General features: G+C 37.5%; 1 protein-coding gene across 1 annotated transcript; it reads right to left on the reverse strand.

The window, feature by feature from the left end:
- Positions 1-503: 503 nt before the first annotated feature.
- GPATCH2 (G patch domain containing 2) lies at positions 504-15633 on the reverse strand (the record flags this gene model as incomplete). Its single annotated transcript, XM_010145355.1, has 4 exons — positions 14927-15633; positions 9576-9637; positions 1686-1868; positions 504-583 (listed from the first exon to the last, which is right to left on the reverse strand). Coding segments are annotated over exons 1-4 (1023 nt in total), but the record flags the coding sequence as incomplete, so codon positions are not given.
- Between the last annotated feature and the right edge of the window lie 2736 nt (positions 15634-18369).

Consider the following 18369-nt stretch of genomic DNA (forward strand, 5'->3'; position numbering starts at 1 on the left):
CTGTTTCTTCCATTCAGACGAACATTCCATTACAACAGAACTGCAGTGGGATGGTGGGGGTCGGTCTGTTCTCCCAAGTAACAAGCAACATGATGAGGCCTCAAGTTGCACCAGGGAAGGTTTAGGTTGGAAAGTAGAAAAAATTTCTTTACAGAAAGGGTTGTGAAGCATTGGAATAGGCTGCTCAGGGTGGTGGTGAAGTCACCACCCCTGGAGTTATTTAAAAGACATAGAAGTGTGGTGCTGAGGGACATAATCTAGTGGCGACCTGGCAGTGCTGGGGGAACAGTTGGACTTGCTGATCTTAAAGGTCTCCTCCAGCGAAAACGACTCTGTGAGTCTAACTACGAAAAAAAGCAAACAATCTCAGGCAGCAGCGGCACTGTAGTCTTATCATTCCATTACCTACCTACCACATTAGGGAACAACCATGAGAAGAATACGCCTTTTTAAAAAACCTCTAAGAACACTGTGCATTAGCTTACAATAATAAAACCACCTACCAATGCATTCTGGTTTCCTGAAGCCTTTTTTATGTTTCTTGCTGGCATTCCATGAAGATGACTAAATCTATTCTGGAAGCCTACAAAAAGAGAATTACAAATTGATTTAAGAATATTTCCTATACTGTATAACAAATACAATTCACCATTCCACACCAAACGGTTAATGTGATTTCAGTTAAACAAAAACATCTTAATGTTGTCCAGCACTGTACTGTTGAAAGCAAAGACCACAGAATGGGAAAAGTCTGAGAAATGCTTAGTTGTCATGAAAATGGATGTTTCTGTAGCTATTCTTACTACCATCCTGGCTCTATGTGCAGCTAACTGCACAAGCAGAACATACTGAATTACAGTAAGAAAGTGATTTTTAATCACTTACAACTTCATTAGCACTAGAAAATGTTGAATTTGGCGAATATGCAGAGACCAAGTCCTCAGAAACAATTCCAAGCATTTGGAAAGTAAGCCTCACAAAAGAATTCAATGCAATTCAGTGTTCAAAGTAGTTTAAAAGCAATTTGACCACTGTTCACATAAAAGTTCTGTAACTGAATGTGAAAGAGATCCTTGTGGCAGAGGGAAGGTGCAACAAAATTCTTTGGCAGCAAGCTGAGGTCTGACAACTTCAATCTTTAGACAAGAGTGGGTTCCTACCTGTAACTGCGACCTAACACTGGTACAAGTTACCACTGGGTACACTGGATCCACAGTTGTCTCAAGTATTTTAAAGAAAAAAATACTTGATATTTTAAAGTCACAAACTCAATCCTTGCTCTAAAGAAATCCTTCCCTCTTCTTGATAAATGATATGGCCTAGCAAAGCAGATGGTCACACTAGTCTTCCCAACCACTGAATTAACGAACTTCTACAGAATTCTAAACACTATCACGGAAGCCAGGAACAAAATTTAAAGATTCGCTTTATATAATGCTAAATAATTCTCAATGCAAACACTGAGACAACAAATAAAAGAGTAGGCTATCAAAATGAGCCAGCTTTTTCTGACTTTCCTAATCATGGTCTTTTTAAAAATTGTTTCTAAAAATTAAATAGTTCAAGGAAACAAACTGGTAACTCCAAGACCTTGTCAACATTTTACATATTTTGTACAATGTACAGATATCTTCCTACTGTAGCCAAATCGTTCCACAGTTTGCGTTTGCTTGATTGCTACTTACCTCTCCTCCCGGAACGGGACATAAGCGGGAAAGTACCAGTTAGGATACTTTCAAAGACTGGATCAGGCAATTCTCTCTCCAGTTCTGTAGAGTCGTCTTGTTCCCACCACGGAATGACGCCCGTAATTCCACATGCTCCACCAGATTCATTTTCGTGGAACCAATCGCTCTGCTCATCATCACCTGCGTGAGGGCAGTATCCCCCCAAGCCCCCCAGAAAAGAAGGAGGAGCAGAGAAGATAAAAAGCAGATGTTACCATCAATAAACACTCTGACAGGACAATTATTTCTTTTGCTTTATAGCTGTATAACAATTACTGGTATATAACAGTTCTGTTTAGAAAGTGTTTCTCAATAGCATGACAAGCGTTGCCATCAATGAAACCACATAAAATGTAATGTTTTAAAACCAATTTACAATAGCGAAAAACAATAATAAACTAGTTAATCCTTTGGCAATAACTGCAGGGAAATCCATTTAAGTTACTGCACTTTACGTATTAACAAAAAACAAGGCTTAATCTCCTGCAGGGAATTAAAAGGTATAAAACTATGAAACTAGTTCTTTGCAGCTGATAATGGTATATAATTAGCTTAATTTCATGATTTGTATGGCTAGTAAAGGGGGAAAACAATCATGAACAGATGTGACTAAATGAAGTTAATCTGATTAAGTTCATTTAGAAATAAGTTTTGAAAAAGTTGATTTTAAATGAAAACTGACAGTATCATGTGACAGAGAATTATACTGCATTAAACCACAAAGCTGGTCATTTTTACTGACAATATTTAAAGACGTAGTATTTAAATACCCAGGTTTAATGTCAAAAGTAAGACAAGACTGAAAATCTGATCTTAAACTTAGCTCATAAACAGACAACTAAAAATAAATTGTTTTAAAATATGTTCTTTTATACAAACCAGGGAGTTTACAGCTGATCAGAAAAAACCTTCATAAGACATGGAAAATTTCCTTTCTTACACCCTAAAATTAGATTTCAAAGTATGTGTTGTATATTTTAATTCTACTTCAAAGTATCTAATCCACTATTTCTGAATATAAGTGATTTGTTTGGCATTTCTATTTTTAATTAGGCAGAACCAAGCAAGACACAAATGCAAGATCTATTAGGTACGATTTTGAAGAATAAAAAGCATTTGTGTAAAATTTCATTGCTACTCAACCCCACAATGGGAAAATACAAATAATGAAAAACCCAAGCCAAAATTTAAGAAAAAAATAAAATTCCACACACTTTCTCCAAATAAACTGTTACAATGAAAAGAATGCTTCAAGACCAAGCACAAGTGAAAGAGGGCTGTAAAGAATCATCAGGACAAGTACTTCCAGAAAATATAGTATAATTAAGGTCCCCCACTGGTCACTTGCAGGTGAAATGTGATCCTTATATCCTTAAGGATCACTACTAAAAGCAAGATTAGCAGAGGCTAAAGGAATTTTTAGACAGAAGGAGAAAACAGAGGTGGAAAGAGATACACAGGTCCAAATAAGGTTTCAGTTTCTTTGCGTTCATGGAACATTTCGGATTACTCTCCATATTTATTCTAATCCTCATTTATAGCTACGACATTTCACAAAGGCGTTCATGCTTAATTCTACCCTCGTTTTGTTACAGCCAGGTATGGTTTCTCTGGAGGATGTCTAAGAGTACTGAACAGAGACAGCGGTGGCGGAGGGAGAATCACACCTTTACATTAGATTGATCTGTGGTTCAGAATTAAGTTTGAACTCCTTTGTTTTGTTTCCAAACTTTAATGTAGATAAACTTTGTCTGAATATTTTGTCCTAAGAGGAGATCGCTAGATACCCTGTCAAAAAAAAAGACCATCAGGAGCTCAAAAGACGATTTGTTACACATAATTCAGCTATGAAAGTAAGCACAGAATTCTGCAACTGGGTTTCACAATTGGCTCAAGTAGCCTGTAGGAGGTACGCAATGCAGCTTTGGAAGAAAGAGCTAGAATTTAAGAGTGGGTTGGCAGACTACAGAGTACAGCAAACAGCTGCTATGGAAGGAAACTACCATCTTTGCTATATGCCCAATAATAGTTCTTTGGGAAAAAATACAAAATTACTTTTCTTTTTTGGGCAACGTTGTATGTTAAGCAACTATCCATTAAGACATCTTACCTGTTATGCTATTATACGCTTGCCTAGGTGCTTATGTTACTTACTGCAAAAGGCAGAGTTAAGATCTGAGCCTTGTAGGCTTTTCCCACAACAGCACAACCGAGATACACCTGGTTTCTAGCTTCCTGGTCTGTGCAATTTATACAAATCTAAATCCTTTGACTACTTTCAATTATATTGCACCTTAAGGTGAGCAAAAACCTATTATTACCATTCTTACCCAGGTTGAGAGCACCCACAGAGTATTTTGTTTACCAGTTGGGCCTTGAAGGGATGCCATTTTCAGAAGGACTCAGAGAAGACCACTGTATTTAATCAATTCCTGACCTCACACATACAGATAACATAACAGAGAGGCCTCCTCGCTCAGCAGGTTAGGAACTAGAAGCTTACATTTTATCCTACTTTGCAGCTCTCAAAAGGCAACGCAAACATGAACTTAAAAGAATTAAAAATTCAAAGCAACATTTTTGACTTCAAAATACTTCAAAAGATTCACTACACTTTCCCTTCCTCTTAGGCACGCTGATTCAGCAGAAGACTACATCAAATTACCATATTCTTCCAAGCCACAGGAAAAGTAAAACAACCTCCAGACCCCCAGAAACTGATCTCCGAGCCCATGCACTCTCCTAGCCACGTATTTAAAATACAATAAATTTGTTTGTGGGTAATGCTACTGCTTCAAGGAATTACTTCAAAGCAATTTACATTCAATTGTAACTGTACTGATCAGTTAAAAAAAAAAATCAATTTAAGGCTCAGGAATGTCAGCTTCAATTCTAAAATTTCAAGGCACTTCAGTTCCTGGCTTTATTTATTTATTCATTTTTAAGCTTTCCCCTTTGCCCAGTTACTGTTTCCTAATTTTCACTCCGTTCTATTGCGTCTTGTATTTATCTAGTCACTCGTTCATGCTAAATTACTTACCTTCCTCTTTAAGAAATTCAGAAAATTACTTATGTGGGCTTCTTACGCTTTTTCTCTGGACACAGACCCATTTGCACCTCCACCAGTTGCACGTTCAGAATAGCGGAACAGCCTCACCTGGATCTTATTTTAGCTAAAACAGTGGATGCATATAACAAACAGACTTTCCACTGCACACAAAGAAAAGTTCTAACCCACTTCCTAGTTATCCTGTATTTCAAAATGGCCAAACTACCCTCCACAGCAGACACGTATGTTGTACGTGTGTTTGCCTGTAACAACCACAACCTACCCTGGAAGGCTGCTGTGAAGGCAGCTCAGAATCGGTGTCCTGTAAACACCACCTGATACTGTGCTGCTTCATTTTCCATCAGCTTACATCCAGAGAGCAGTAGCACACAGGCTGTAAGTACCCAAGGATGCTAGTCTCATTTCCATGATCAGTGTGCCTCTTTCTAGGTAAAAAAACCAAAAAAATCCTACAGCTAACTGCTGTAATAATCATTTGGAGACACTAGAAGATTCACTCTAACACATAAAAGGAGGTTCAGGAGAGCAGAAACCTAAGTTACCTACCCACAGAGGCACACTGCATCTTGCTCTTCATGCTCTACAAAGTTACCTTGACAAATGAGGTAGCAGGAACAAGCTTAAATTTACACAGCTTGTTCTTCTGATGCAAGCTTGAAAACTTCACATTAATGTCTCCTCCTGCCCTTCCCATCCAATGTAGTATCTCACCCTGCTCTGGAGCAGGACAACTGTACAGGTGTGCCATTAATAAATTAGACCAAGGGTATGACGTGATCTCATCTCTATCACTGCGATCCACATGCAATATTTAGGGTTTCAGCTATTCAGGTCAAATACAACTTATTATTTCTTTTTCACCTGCAAAGACTATAAACTAATTAGCCACAACAGCTCAAAACTGGTGCTGATTACACCTGGCATTGCACATTCCATTTCTTTTATATATGGAGAACGACACCCCGATACCTGCAGCTACTGCCATGCTACACAAGGTCTAAACTAGTTTCTCACTAGAGAAGACAAAAGGATGGAAATCTCGTACACTGAGTCAGTAGTGGGTCATCTTCATAAAGGACACAGTAATGAATATATGTTTAATCATAAAATAACGAACAGCTATCTTTAAAAGCTTAGCCACATCCACAGTGGAACACTGACATTCCCTGACCTTCTCCAAATTTAACTGTTTAACAGTTTATTAATATAATTTTCCTTCCTACTTGCTTAGATCCTAAAGGACATTTCGAGTGCTGCATGTCATGATTTAAGAGCTCTTACGCCAACTTGGGATGTTCCCAAGTGTACTAGTAGGGGTAGATGGACTAGGAACACAGAGTATGTCTTACTTGCCAGAACCACGCTATAAAATTCATTGAAGAATATACTTACTTCTTACAACTTAAGTTGACTTCCCCCTGCCTCCCCCACCCCAAACAGCAATAATCTCAAGCAGTGTCAATAACATTACAGCTGACAGCTTAACTTATAAAGTGCCTTTGTAAAGCAGGCCTGTAAAGTGTCTTCAAGCTGCAGGTGACACTACTGAAAATACAACCCATAAGAATTTGAGTTTTGAAAATAGTTTAGCACTTATCTCATTCACTGACTGTACCTGCCCTGAGCATTTTCTGTGATCTTTAAGCTTCTGCTGGCTAACTGTACAGAGTGTTTCAGAGAAGAACAGCATCTGCCACACTGATTGCAAAGCATCAAGCACCACCAATCACTTCCGCCACAAGGTAGCGTGATAGTAGAATGGAGCACAGCGAGAGAGCTGCTTTTGCCCTCTCACATGACCTAACGCAAGTGTCAGGATAACTTGGAAAGTCATCCATACTGGACAAGCATGGCTAGGCTCAGATGTGGATTTCATTGGTACAAGACAAATCAAACACACAAGCTACGAGTCTGGAACAGAGACAGGCCGGAAAGGAAAAGGGTACAGAGGCTTTTAGAAAAAGCTAGATGGTACACCATGTATTAGAACACAGGATTTTCATGTCCCCACAATTTTATTTTATCATAGCAATTGATGGCAATTAAAATATACCTAGGAATTACCCCCTACTACTACCCCCAATTACAGCTACACCTGGTTTTCTTTAATCAAATTATAGAAGCTGAAACTCTTCTGATAATCTGTGCACAGAAGAGTCCAGTTACTGTGGTAGAATTTACTCCCATTTGCTTTCTGAAAGATGTTAAAAGCTGCAAGGTCAGGCACTCCAAAAGTCAGAACGAACTACTCAACTCCTTAACTGACCGGCCAACTGCTCTAAGGAATCGCTGCTTTCGATCACTTTCTTTCCTAGAATGTCTGTCAAGCAGGACAAATATGCTTTGGGATTTAATTAGGGTTTTATAGAGAGTATTTGTCTGCAATAAAGGAGACAAATAAATGGTTCTTAATCTCAGAGACAGAAAATGAACAAATGTTGCCCTGGAAAACAGAATCCTCTTGTCCTCTGCTACCCAAACTTCTGAATGATGGCAGGCACATAATTTAAACCAAGTATTTCACCAGGCAGCATTAATCAATCTCTGGTTCTCCACTTGACTTAGCAGAAACCTGAAGTCAGAAGTGCAGAAAATTTGAACTACAAATGAGGTCAAGATGCTGATGTTCTGAACATATATCCTGGAAGAGGGACACTGGGAGGACAGGAATCAAAGTCTACCTTTAAAATCGGACATCAAAATCATCCAGCTCTTCCCTTAATACATTTTCATCCTGCCCTCTTCCAGCTTTGTTTCTCTCACCTAGCCTTTTTGTTCGCTTTTATCAGATTCATTTTGTCCTTCTTTCCTTTTCAATTCTGTACGTGTCTCACTTCAACTATAAATTAATTTACAGAGATAAAATAACTTCATCTCACTTCATAACAGGGGTACAAAGATAAAATTTACTAGTATTTTCTTGGGGTGGTGAATAAGTATTATTAGAAAATAAACCATTTGGGTTTTGCAGGAGGATCTCTGATAGTGCTTTCATGGAAAAGTCTTTACAAAACCAAAGCTAGAACGCAGATGCAAGAATGTCAGTGATTAAGGGTGAAGCTAATGCTATTCTGAGCACACCCACAAAATAACCAGCTGAAATTAGATGTTAAAAAAAAATGTTTTGTCCTGACAATATCCTTAAGTTTCTTTATGTTGTTCTTTTTATATTTTAGAATACTATTTCAGGGCTACTGCCTTCTGCTCAAAAATTATAATCAAACTCAATCAAGGTTCAAAAAAAAAACCTCGAACTGGTAAAAATAAGAATTACAGCTCCACAGTAAAGAGCCAACAGTAAAAAAAGGTACCACCATACCAGCGAAAGCGCACTGTTCACCCATCCCTCCCCTTTTCTCCACCCACAAGATATATAAGAAAAACAAAAAATAACTGCGATGTTTTCAACGATAGTATTCAAAGATTTAAATAATTTAGTTCGGGACTTAAGGACAAAAATATTGATACAAATATATTGGAATGGTACTTCAAAAATGTATGTAATTATGAAATGTGATAAGTTATGTTACATATAAATACATAGGAAAAATGTTAAAAAAATTCCAATTCAAACAAGAAATTAATATAGGGAAGAGCGCATCTTTTTGACATGTCCCATACTGAAATACTTGAAGTAGTGAAATACTGAAGTTAAAATATTGATCTAAACTCTTAAAGAGAGCCTAAATTCTTCCAAAAAGCTATGTGTTAGCACAGCTGAAAACAGATACTCAGACTGAGAGGGGCAGTTTATGTAGTAGGTGTTTATGTAGTGGATGTAGTAGTAGTTTATGTACTGTTGAGCAAGGAAGGCGACACCTCTGTTCTAAATCTGAAAAATCATCTCCCCGCTCTAGCATTAAAATAGAAGGTTAAAAACCCCAAACAGAAGAGACTGAATTACGTATTAGAGAAAAAAGGAAAGAAAAAATGAAAATAAAGAAATCCTGCACGTTCCTTTAACCTACATCTGTGGAATGGATTTATTTTCCTGTACACACTCCAGTAGTCTCCGTTACCACTAACTCAAAATTACTAACAGAAACCCAAGTCTTAATCACCCAAGAGACTATTTTTTGCCTCAGATTTGTATACTGTCAGGCAGCAAGCTCCTAGTCCAGGAGCTGGCCTCTAAGATGTCAGCATAATACAAATAATTGTGTGGCACTTGAGAAAGGAAATAAACACTAAGGCTGAAAAAAACCCAATCTTATACTTGCATTCTCAATAGTTTTATCATATAAAAACACGTGAGGACATTATGCATACCAAAGGAAAATTTTGAATCTTCACTGAGTATTAAAGAAACATTTTTCAGAAGGAGAGACTTTAAACAGCATTTACCTTCTAATGCCAATCTTAAACTTTTAATAACTTTTCAAACAAACTACTGAATGAAAAAGAACTATAAAACCCTGCTATACCAATTTGGAAGACAAAGAAAAAAGCCACCTCAGAAATAGGTGTCAGATGCAGTGCTATGATCACAGAGTCCTGTCTGAAAATTCGAGCAAATGAAGAACTGATGATCTTCTGGAGATGCTCAACTTACAGCCAAGTTTATAATATCACAGAGGCTGCTCCTGAAGATCGTTTTTGACTAAGTCATGGATTCAGGACACCGTCTGATGACATTTCAAAGAACCCAGAAAGCCATACGTCATTAAAATAGTAATAGCAACTCAAATACAGTAATTAACCTGTGAAATAACTTGTAAAGCTCACAGAATTTCAACTCGTGGTTTAAGGGGTGGAGAAGGGAAAGATTGTTTCAATACCTTGTCGTCCCTCATCATTGGTAAACAAACCAGCATCACTGCTGCTCAGACTGCTGGATTCACTGTAATAAGAGAAAGAAACAAACAGATCAAAAGACCAATTGATCTTTCAGTCGTACAATTTTAAGGAGACAAGGCTGAGCTCAGATTGAACTTAGGCCCAACAGAGATCAAAAAGAAAATAGAATTATTTTTTTTTAATCAAACTGCAAATATCATACTCGCATTAACTACAAAGCACATTATTTTTGGCACATAAAACCACGGGAATGTAATGGTACCCTGACAGTAAACCAGATGTGACTACAACAAGGTGCTGACAATTGTTGCATTTTATTATTGGCTAGCATCAAATGGTCACAGCCCTTCTTATGCTGTACAATTCAGCTTGATCCTGGAACACCACTGCTCAATAAAACAGGATAAGCCTCAATCAAAAGCAGCCTAAACCTTCCTTCAGCACAGGAAATTTAAGAGTATGAAAATCAAATTACCTTTCTGAACATCATCTGCAAATATTCTGGAAAAAGACACTGCTTAAGGTTTCACAGCATATCACTCAGGGAGAAAGAAAGTTTATAAGAAAGGTAGCCAATTTAATTAAAATAACTGTCACCCTAGAGAAAATAAGTGCAATCAATGATCATAACAAGAACCAAAAAAAGCAAGGTACAGATACTTCTCTGTGACTTCCATCATGGCCTTAAAATTAGGACGTGTGTATACGACATGCATACATTTCTCTCTAAATTCAAAGACATCAATAGGTGAAGTATTTTATTCTTTGCTGTATACACATTGTCAAAAACAGTATTTCAGTGTCCCTACATAGTAAAACAGACTGTTTTAATAACACAGACCACCAATTTGGTGAATTTCACATGAAAGGATATTTTGTAAACCTTTTAATTTTTTGTCAGCACAAGCAGCTCTGCTAAGGAAGTAATATTCTCACCAAGATGTAATCACATTTTACTTACACTGAGACGTAGAACAATTTGAAAAAGAAAAAAATCGCTTCGGTTCACCACAGGATTCAAGTACAAGTTACAAATACTATGGCTACTCTCAACATTGCATACAAGCTACTTACAAGAAGTTGAGGTCTCTTACCATTCTACACTTACTCTTATAAAACATACATGCAGTCCTATACTTGAATTCGACTGGCTTAAAGATACTTTTAGTTCCTTTCTCATAATAAATTACAGGACACTGAGGAAAAATATTTATTTTTAAGTGTTAATCTCTCACAAAAATAAGCTTCAATTTTTTTTAAAGCTAGTAATATGAATTACATAAATGTAGTCTAATTTGTGTTTAATTGTGTTTGGGGTTTCTATCTTCCTTTGGGAAGCATCCCAGCAGGATTTGAAACACAATATGGCATCAAGAGACACAAAGCAGTGATTTTTAAAAATATATATATACACACACAGAGCTCTGTGTTTGAAGATTAAGTTTTCTTAATCTTTGCCATATCTTCCACTTATGAATATTCTTACTGTTATATTAAAGTATTGCTTATAATCGGAACCGACTTCAGCACTTGCACAACTGCTCTAAGCAGAAGAAAGATGACAGGCACATAATGAGAATGGAACCATCTTTCACGAGGGCAACCAAAATTTGTACTTCCTAATGTTGCAAGTCCTAGTAACTTCCTTCTCTCAAGCATCCCATCCTCACTTTAATTACAACATAGATGGCTTTATTGTCCTTGTATTTCATTGGGCACAATTCTACATCACACACCTTGAAGAAAAAACATCTCGTCTTCTTAGTTTCTTCATGTCCTATCATTGTTTAACTGTGCTTTTAAACATGAAAGTTCAGAAATCCTTTCAACTCCAGTATTTTAGCCATTTGTTCCCCCCAAACTTCCAGTTTTGAGAAAAGTCTTTTTGCTTTTTTCCTTTTTAAAAAATTTTAAATAAGATATTTTAATTGTGCAGTAATTCTTACCGAAGGGTTAGCCAGTTCATGAAAACATAACCACTTGAAATTTCAGAAGTTACACATAATAATGTTTTGATTTAAAAAAAAAAAAATATAAACACCACAAAATGAAGCCATAACAGCAGCATACCCATGGCAGCAAAAGTGTTCATTCTCCTCAGACCACAGTCAAATAGGAGAGGGATTACAGGCAGGATAACTGCTACATGGCAGTCATTTCACTGAATAAATTCAAAACCTCTGCCATTAATACATTAATATCTAAGTACACTAAAGGTGTTTTGATGGAATTTGTTTCCAGTTTTAATTTAATTTTGCACTGTATATTGCTAATTCCTTTACTTTGTAATGAGAATTCCACTCCCAGCAAGACTTCCAGGAAACAGAAAAAAGCCACAGGTTCCTTTTAGTCCTGTAAAACAGGGTCTGCAAGCAAAAACTGGGAAGGAACAGCTCTGCTATCCAAAAAGCTTTCACAGCTTTATTTATACATTTGTGGAAACAAAGATGATGTAATATTTATTATTAGTTATTATTACTAGTAACCAGTCCTATACTTTGGTTTCATCTGAGACTTGTGACCTTTATTGACCAACCAAGCCTACCCCCAAGAACTGACCAGCCACTGTACTCACGGTGGCTGGCAGGCCAGTGGGGAGGCGGGCAACTCCCAGCTCTCTTTCAATTGACCAACCAAGCCTACCCCCAAGAACTGACCAGCCACTGTACTCACGGTGGCTGGCAGGCCAGTGGGTGGGGGGGCATCTCCAAGCTCTTTTTCACAGATCTCTTCTATTTAGTCACTTAAACGCAAACCACTGCCAAAGCCTGCAGGAATTTAGTATCATCCAGACCTCCATGCACAGCCACATGTGGCCAAAACTAGCCAAGATGCTAAGCGTTGAGGATAAGAGAGAATGAGCAAAGGATGGGCTCTGATCACAAAAATCTCATTTCCAGTGCTCAAAGCCAACCTCACAGCAATCCATCTTTGGGATCATTGACATGCTGACATTAAGATTTTGAAGTCTACTACTGATCCTGAACCCTGCACTTAAAAAGAAGTCATTGTTGTGTTTGAACACACCCTGATAAAAGACTGCAAAAGAAGCGTCACTTAGCATTTTTAATGCGCACTTCAAATATATGTTATTTTGAAGTAATATCATGTATACACTGAAAACTTCTCACCAGTTTTAGATCCAAACAATTGAGATCCCATTAGAACTCACTGGCTTTGTTTTGTTTTGAAAAACTGAACTTCTAAAAAATTAATCTTGAGTAATTACTAAACTGTATGCACAAAAACGTTCAAAATTAGAGCAGCTTTGTATACTTTTACTTTTCCTCTTCCAGCAAGTGTTGCTGAAGCACAAGTCTTATCCAAGATGTTTTGTTAGCTCTCCAGATCTTGTGCAGTCTTAAGCTCATGTTCCCTTCCAAAAATCTCAGCTTCTACTTTTAGAACATACTCTTAGGAACAGAGTTTGCTACTTGTTTCTGATTCTTCTGACTGTATGATTTCAAACAACAGAGGTACTATCGCTTTTAAGTGAAATTAGTTTAAAATGAGATAAAATTATTCAAACGCAGTACGCACCCAAGAGGCTTAGATATGATGGATTGCTAACCACATTTTGGAATGGAAATTTTCTAATTCAGTGGTTTCCAAACCTTTTGGTACAGACAACCATTGCAAGAAATTCGGGAGAATGACAGACCATCGCTCTGCCATGTGCATGAGCACATGAAGATGAGAATAGTTTTAGCGGCCATTTATTGGGGCCAGAAACAAACATCTGAAGAATGATTTGAAAAATGACAGCATTCGGTATAACAAAACATTAAGCATTTTGAATAGGAAGATGAATTTTTAGATCAGTAACACTTCTTTTGTGAAAAAATAAAAAGATATTCAGACTGACCTGGAAGTAGCACAGGTTTAGGAGTCTACAAGAAGATTTTCATATTGATCATCCTTTTCTCCACCCAAAAATTATGTACAGAATTTGAGATAGTGAACCTTGTAGCATAACAGAGAATCTTTTTATAAATAAAAAAGTGACAAGACTACAGATGTGATAAACCATGCAACGGTTCCTAGCTCCAAGGATACTTTAAACAATCTGTCTTGAGGTACCAAATGTGGGGGAACAGATTCCCGGTACCATCAAAGTAGAGGGAAGTCTTCTTTCTAAAGTTTTCCTCACAACACACACTCCCATCTTGCACGTCAAAGTGAGATATCTGAAGTTACGCTGGCTGCCCCAAAGGACTACTTCTGCTCTAGTAATTAAGACCTCAGGAACAATCCTTAAGACTCAGGATTCATTCAGCTCTTTCCGCTGCTTATTGCTCGCGGGTGAGGGACAAAACTAGTATGTAATAGAAAGCCTTGGAAGAGTTCTTCCAACAATAACTGGAGTTACTCACTTAGCAATACTGCTGTTATTACAATATCCAACCTGTCTGCTTTGGTCAAAACCCCTGGGTACTCCCTGCACCTCAGTTCTACTTCTCCAGTAAGGAAAAGGCTCCACAGCTATAGGTAAAATGCCTACAGAAAATCCAGGGATACCACTGCTGTCAAGCAAATGACCAAAATTTTATGTTTTAATATGAGTCTTTCTTGTTGACACTCCAGCATTCAGAACCAGGCACATGGAATAAACACAACCAAGCTTATTAGGCCCAGCAGGTAACATCCCTTGTGCATGGTGAAAAAATGACTTACTCCTTACTGTGTTGTCAAAATAGTACTTCAGAAACAATTACCATTGTAGTACGACTGCTGTCTGGAATGGATGGATGAGGAGTACTGCCAAAGGGTCATCATTCCTCCATTTTTCTAATGGCAAGCTCAGGTGTTTCTGAACTGTAAATTAGTTTTTGCATTTCGTAAATGATATATATCCTTGACAACCTGCAGACTTTTTATACCCATGACACGTAAGAACATACTATCTAAATGGTGACTCTAAACACTGACAACCTTTCTGATGAATAGAGATAACAACCAAAGTACCAATGTATAGACATTGGAAAAACAATTTTTGTCTCAGAACTGTCACCAGTTGAAATAACCCCCCCAAAAAATCTTATAAATCATTTGTATATTCTGTCATTCTTCATCTTGAACCAATTAGAATGTATTATTTCAAGAAACTGTTCTCTTGATTATTCCTCTGCTGTATGAATCTATTTTATGCTGAATTCCTTACCTTAAATTGAAAATAGTAGACATGAAAAAAATATTAAGAGTAACTCGTTTAAACAGATACTATTGATGTTAACATTTTAAACAAAAATCCAAAAGACGTCCCATGTGAGCAACACTAATAAAAGCAAACAAATATTATCCAGTTTCTGTAAAAAGGAAGAGAAAGAATAACCTGTCACTCATGTTCTCATCTGAGCCTTTTTGCTCCTCATACTCCATTTTGTCCTTATTTGCTTGGTTCACTTCTTCATTTTCTATAACTACTCCTTCATCCAAGATTTCCGGTCCTTGTCGAGCTGCAGCTACTTTTCTTTTTTTGACTTTGCTCTTGGAAAATTCTTGGTGCTGGTATGATTTATTATTATTGTCCATTTCTTGATCTCTGCTGTTATCCTGCTGTTGAGTTATTGTCAATGCATTAGAGACTTCTGATGGCAGATCTATTGCCATCCGTTTTACCTTTCTTCTCCTGCGCAAAGTTCTGTTTCCCAAACTGTCAACAGCCAAATCTGGTTCATGCCACAGAGGTCTTTTGCCTCTAATGTTATTTAAGTTCGAGGAAGGCCTACGTTTAGCGACCAACAACTGATCATCAGAGTCACTGTGGTCTTTCTTATTCGCATGATTCTCCCTGTAGTCTTTGTTTGATTCTTCTAAACTGGAATCAGAACCTTCACTTAAGCAGTGACCAGTCTCCCAGGGATGATGGGTGGTAAATGAACGTCTTTTTCGTCCCCTCCTTTTCCTTGCCTGTCGCTTTAGAAGACAAGACACACTTCGAGAATGATCTCCAGTATCAGCAAAACCTCCTCTGGCTTGCTCTGAACTTTCTTCTAGTGCTGAGACTAGATCGTGAACCAACTCCTCCATAGTCCTACTGAAATGCCTGTAAGTTTCATAGAACAAAAACACACAAGAGAACAGTAAATGAAACTGAAGTATTAAGCATAAACTCTATAATAATCGTACCTGCCAAAATCATTTTAGTCACTTTAGGCAAGGTGGTCTTCTGTGTCCATCCTATCAAGATTATGCATTTTTTCTGAGACACAAAACCTTGCCAACCAGTCCTCAGGAATCTGCAACACATCAGCGTACATTCCTTTTAAAAGGTATCTTCCCAAATTTCCATCTCGGAAAGACGGGTAGGGGGGTGTTCCCCCATTTGTTTCTGACCTCATCATTATTGTTTGGTTTTAATTCACCTCATCACAGCTTTACGATTTTGAGGGATTCAGCAGAATAAGAGCATCAACCAAGACCATTCACACTTAACTGCAGGTAGGGAGCATATTTTACATTTATGAAAGGGAAATAAAATACATAATATTCCTCCTTAATAGTATATTAGGGAGTTTTGTTTAAGAGTTGTTATTATAAAATATTTTTAAGGATAATTACATCTTGATGCTGCCTAAATGCCAAGATGAAGACAGTAATTCCGTGATAATATATGACTTCTTTTTAATAGCGACTAGTTCTGTCTTTCCAAATGGCTGATATCTGTTTCATTTTTTTTTAAAGTATTGATTCAGTGGAGTGATACTAAGTTGAGAGAATATCCTACCACAGGTAATTCTAGAGTTAAACACAAAGTTTCCCACCACATGTAGGCACTCACATCCATAGAATCACATGCTTGTGTTAACTATCCCTAAAAACACACAGTATCTGATTAAGGCCTTATCCTTTTAAATGTTTTGCTCTTTCCTCCTTCGATTTCACTAGCATTTAGCATGCCTTTAACTCAGCATGCTTCAGTAAGTGCATCCATCATGCATTACCTGAACATAATTACAAAAAGAGAACATACGAAGTGACTGCTACTGAACTCTAATCCTTCTCTGAAGGCTGTGAACCTTCTCCGTAAACACAGCCATCAGATTCTCACATCAGAGCATCAGAAGATCCTTTTCACTGAAGTAAAGCAATGAATTATGCTCATGCTCTTTACTACATTACACCAGACATTCAAATTATGTAGAGGATGTTTAAAAGCAAGACTCTTCACTTTGTTTTACAATATAAATTGATGGAGGAATTAAATAGTTTTGTACCCATACCAGCAGAGTTGCAGATGTGAAGAAATCTGGACACATAGCACACATGCTCCCTCTATCACTTACTGTAAACTCCAGTGTTAAAGGTACACAATGGCAATGGCTGAATGAACAGTCATGACTGTAAAGTACAAGAATTCTGAATATTAATGGGGAAATTGCAGAACGTGTTTAAAATCCAAGCTGGTCGTAAAACATCTGACCTAAAGAAATGACATATTCTCCTTCTGAACTATGTTCAGAAATACTTAATATTACACATTTTGATTGCAAGATCACCAAAAGCACAGAGAGTGGTAGAAACAAGTTCATTTAGAATTCCTGAAAATACTGTGTCACATTTATTTCTCATACCTCTTTTTCTGTCCTGCTGTAACCTCTAGACCTACTACACCCTCTTAACCTAGCACTTTCTCTGGCTCTTAGTACAGCAGAATCATCATAGTCTCTTGTAAGGGGTGAGACAGCTCTGGAAGAATGCTACACTTTCTCCTTAATCCATTTGGTTCACAGGAACCAAAACCTCCGTGGCCACTCAAAAATACTTCTCAGAGGCAAGAGAAGCAATACAATAGTAAAAACATTCCAAGTAAAACAGCAATTTTCTGAAAATTCAGAGTGAAAGTAGAAAGTGGGAGCCAATTAACCCAGAAATTACTTCAAAACCAATTCTTACTTCAAGTTTTCAAAGTTTCAAAGAAAGATTTTAGGATGGGTGAGAGGGCTTTATTTGGTTCTTGCTTGGTTTTTCTTTTGCGTAGTAGTGCCTCTACCACTAGCAGAGACAAATCCAGGTATATTTGCAAGGGTTTCTATGCACAATGCTTAGATAAATGTATTAATCCATGCTCCTCAATAGCTAGAACTGCACCATGAGGGCACTAGACCCTTCAGCCTTATTGTTAAGCACCCACAAAGACAGGTAACCTCACAGGCACACATATCAGACATGAGATTTAAGGGGCTTTCTAATACTTCTGCACTAATATAACAGGAGCCATAAGACTTGAACAAACTCTAGTACATTTATTTGGACTGAGACACCAATTCCCCCAGCTGCCTGACCAGACCTCCTGCCACGGGATTTTGCATCCACAGCACATCGACAGAAGTGGAGGTGCACCAAAACCTGACCTAGTAGGCTTAAACCTACATTTAGCCCTCAAAACAAGTAGGTTTCTGCTAACTTGCCAGAATATGAACTACCGTATATAAACTCCTGCAGCCCATTCTGCTAGTGCCCCTGCAGCACAAATTAAAACAGAAAGGGAAGACAAGGATGCTAATGTCTTACACCACAGTTTATGATTAATTTGTTCAATTCACAATCCCTAATCCACATGGATAACTCTATCACTAAAATCAGTGTAGGTCCTAGAGTGGACATACCTATTTACTCCAGATAATGGCCTAAATATGATGGTGAAGTTCCATTAGTTCTATGAAATACTTCAAGATCAAACACAACATATCCAGCTTGGATTTATCTATCTGGTCTAAACTTGCCTTCAGTTGCCCCCAAAATACTGTCAATACAGATGCCACCAGATCAAAA

This window comes from Buceros rhinoceros, unplaced genomic scaffold (genome assembly GCF_000710305.1).
Source record: "Buceros rhinoceros silvestris isolate BGI_N320 unplaced genomic scaffold, ASM71030v1 scaffold11381, whole genome shotgun sequence".
NCBI lineage: Eukaryota > Metazoa > Chordata > Aves > Bucerotiformes > Bucerotidae > Buceros > Buceros rhinoceros.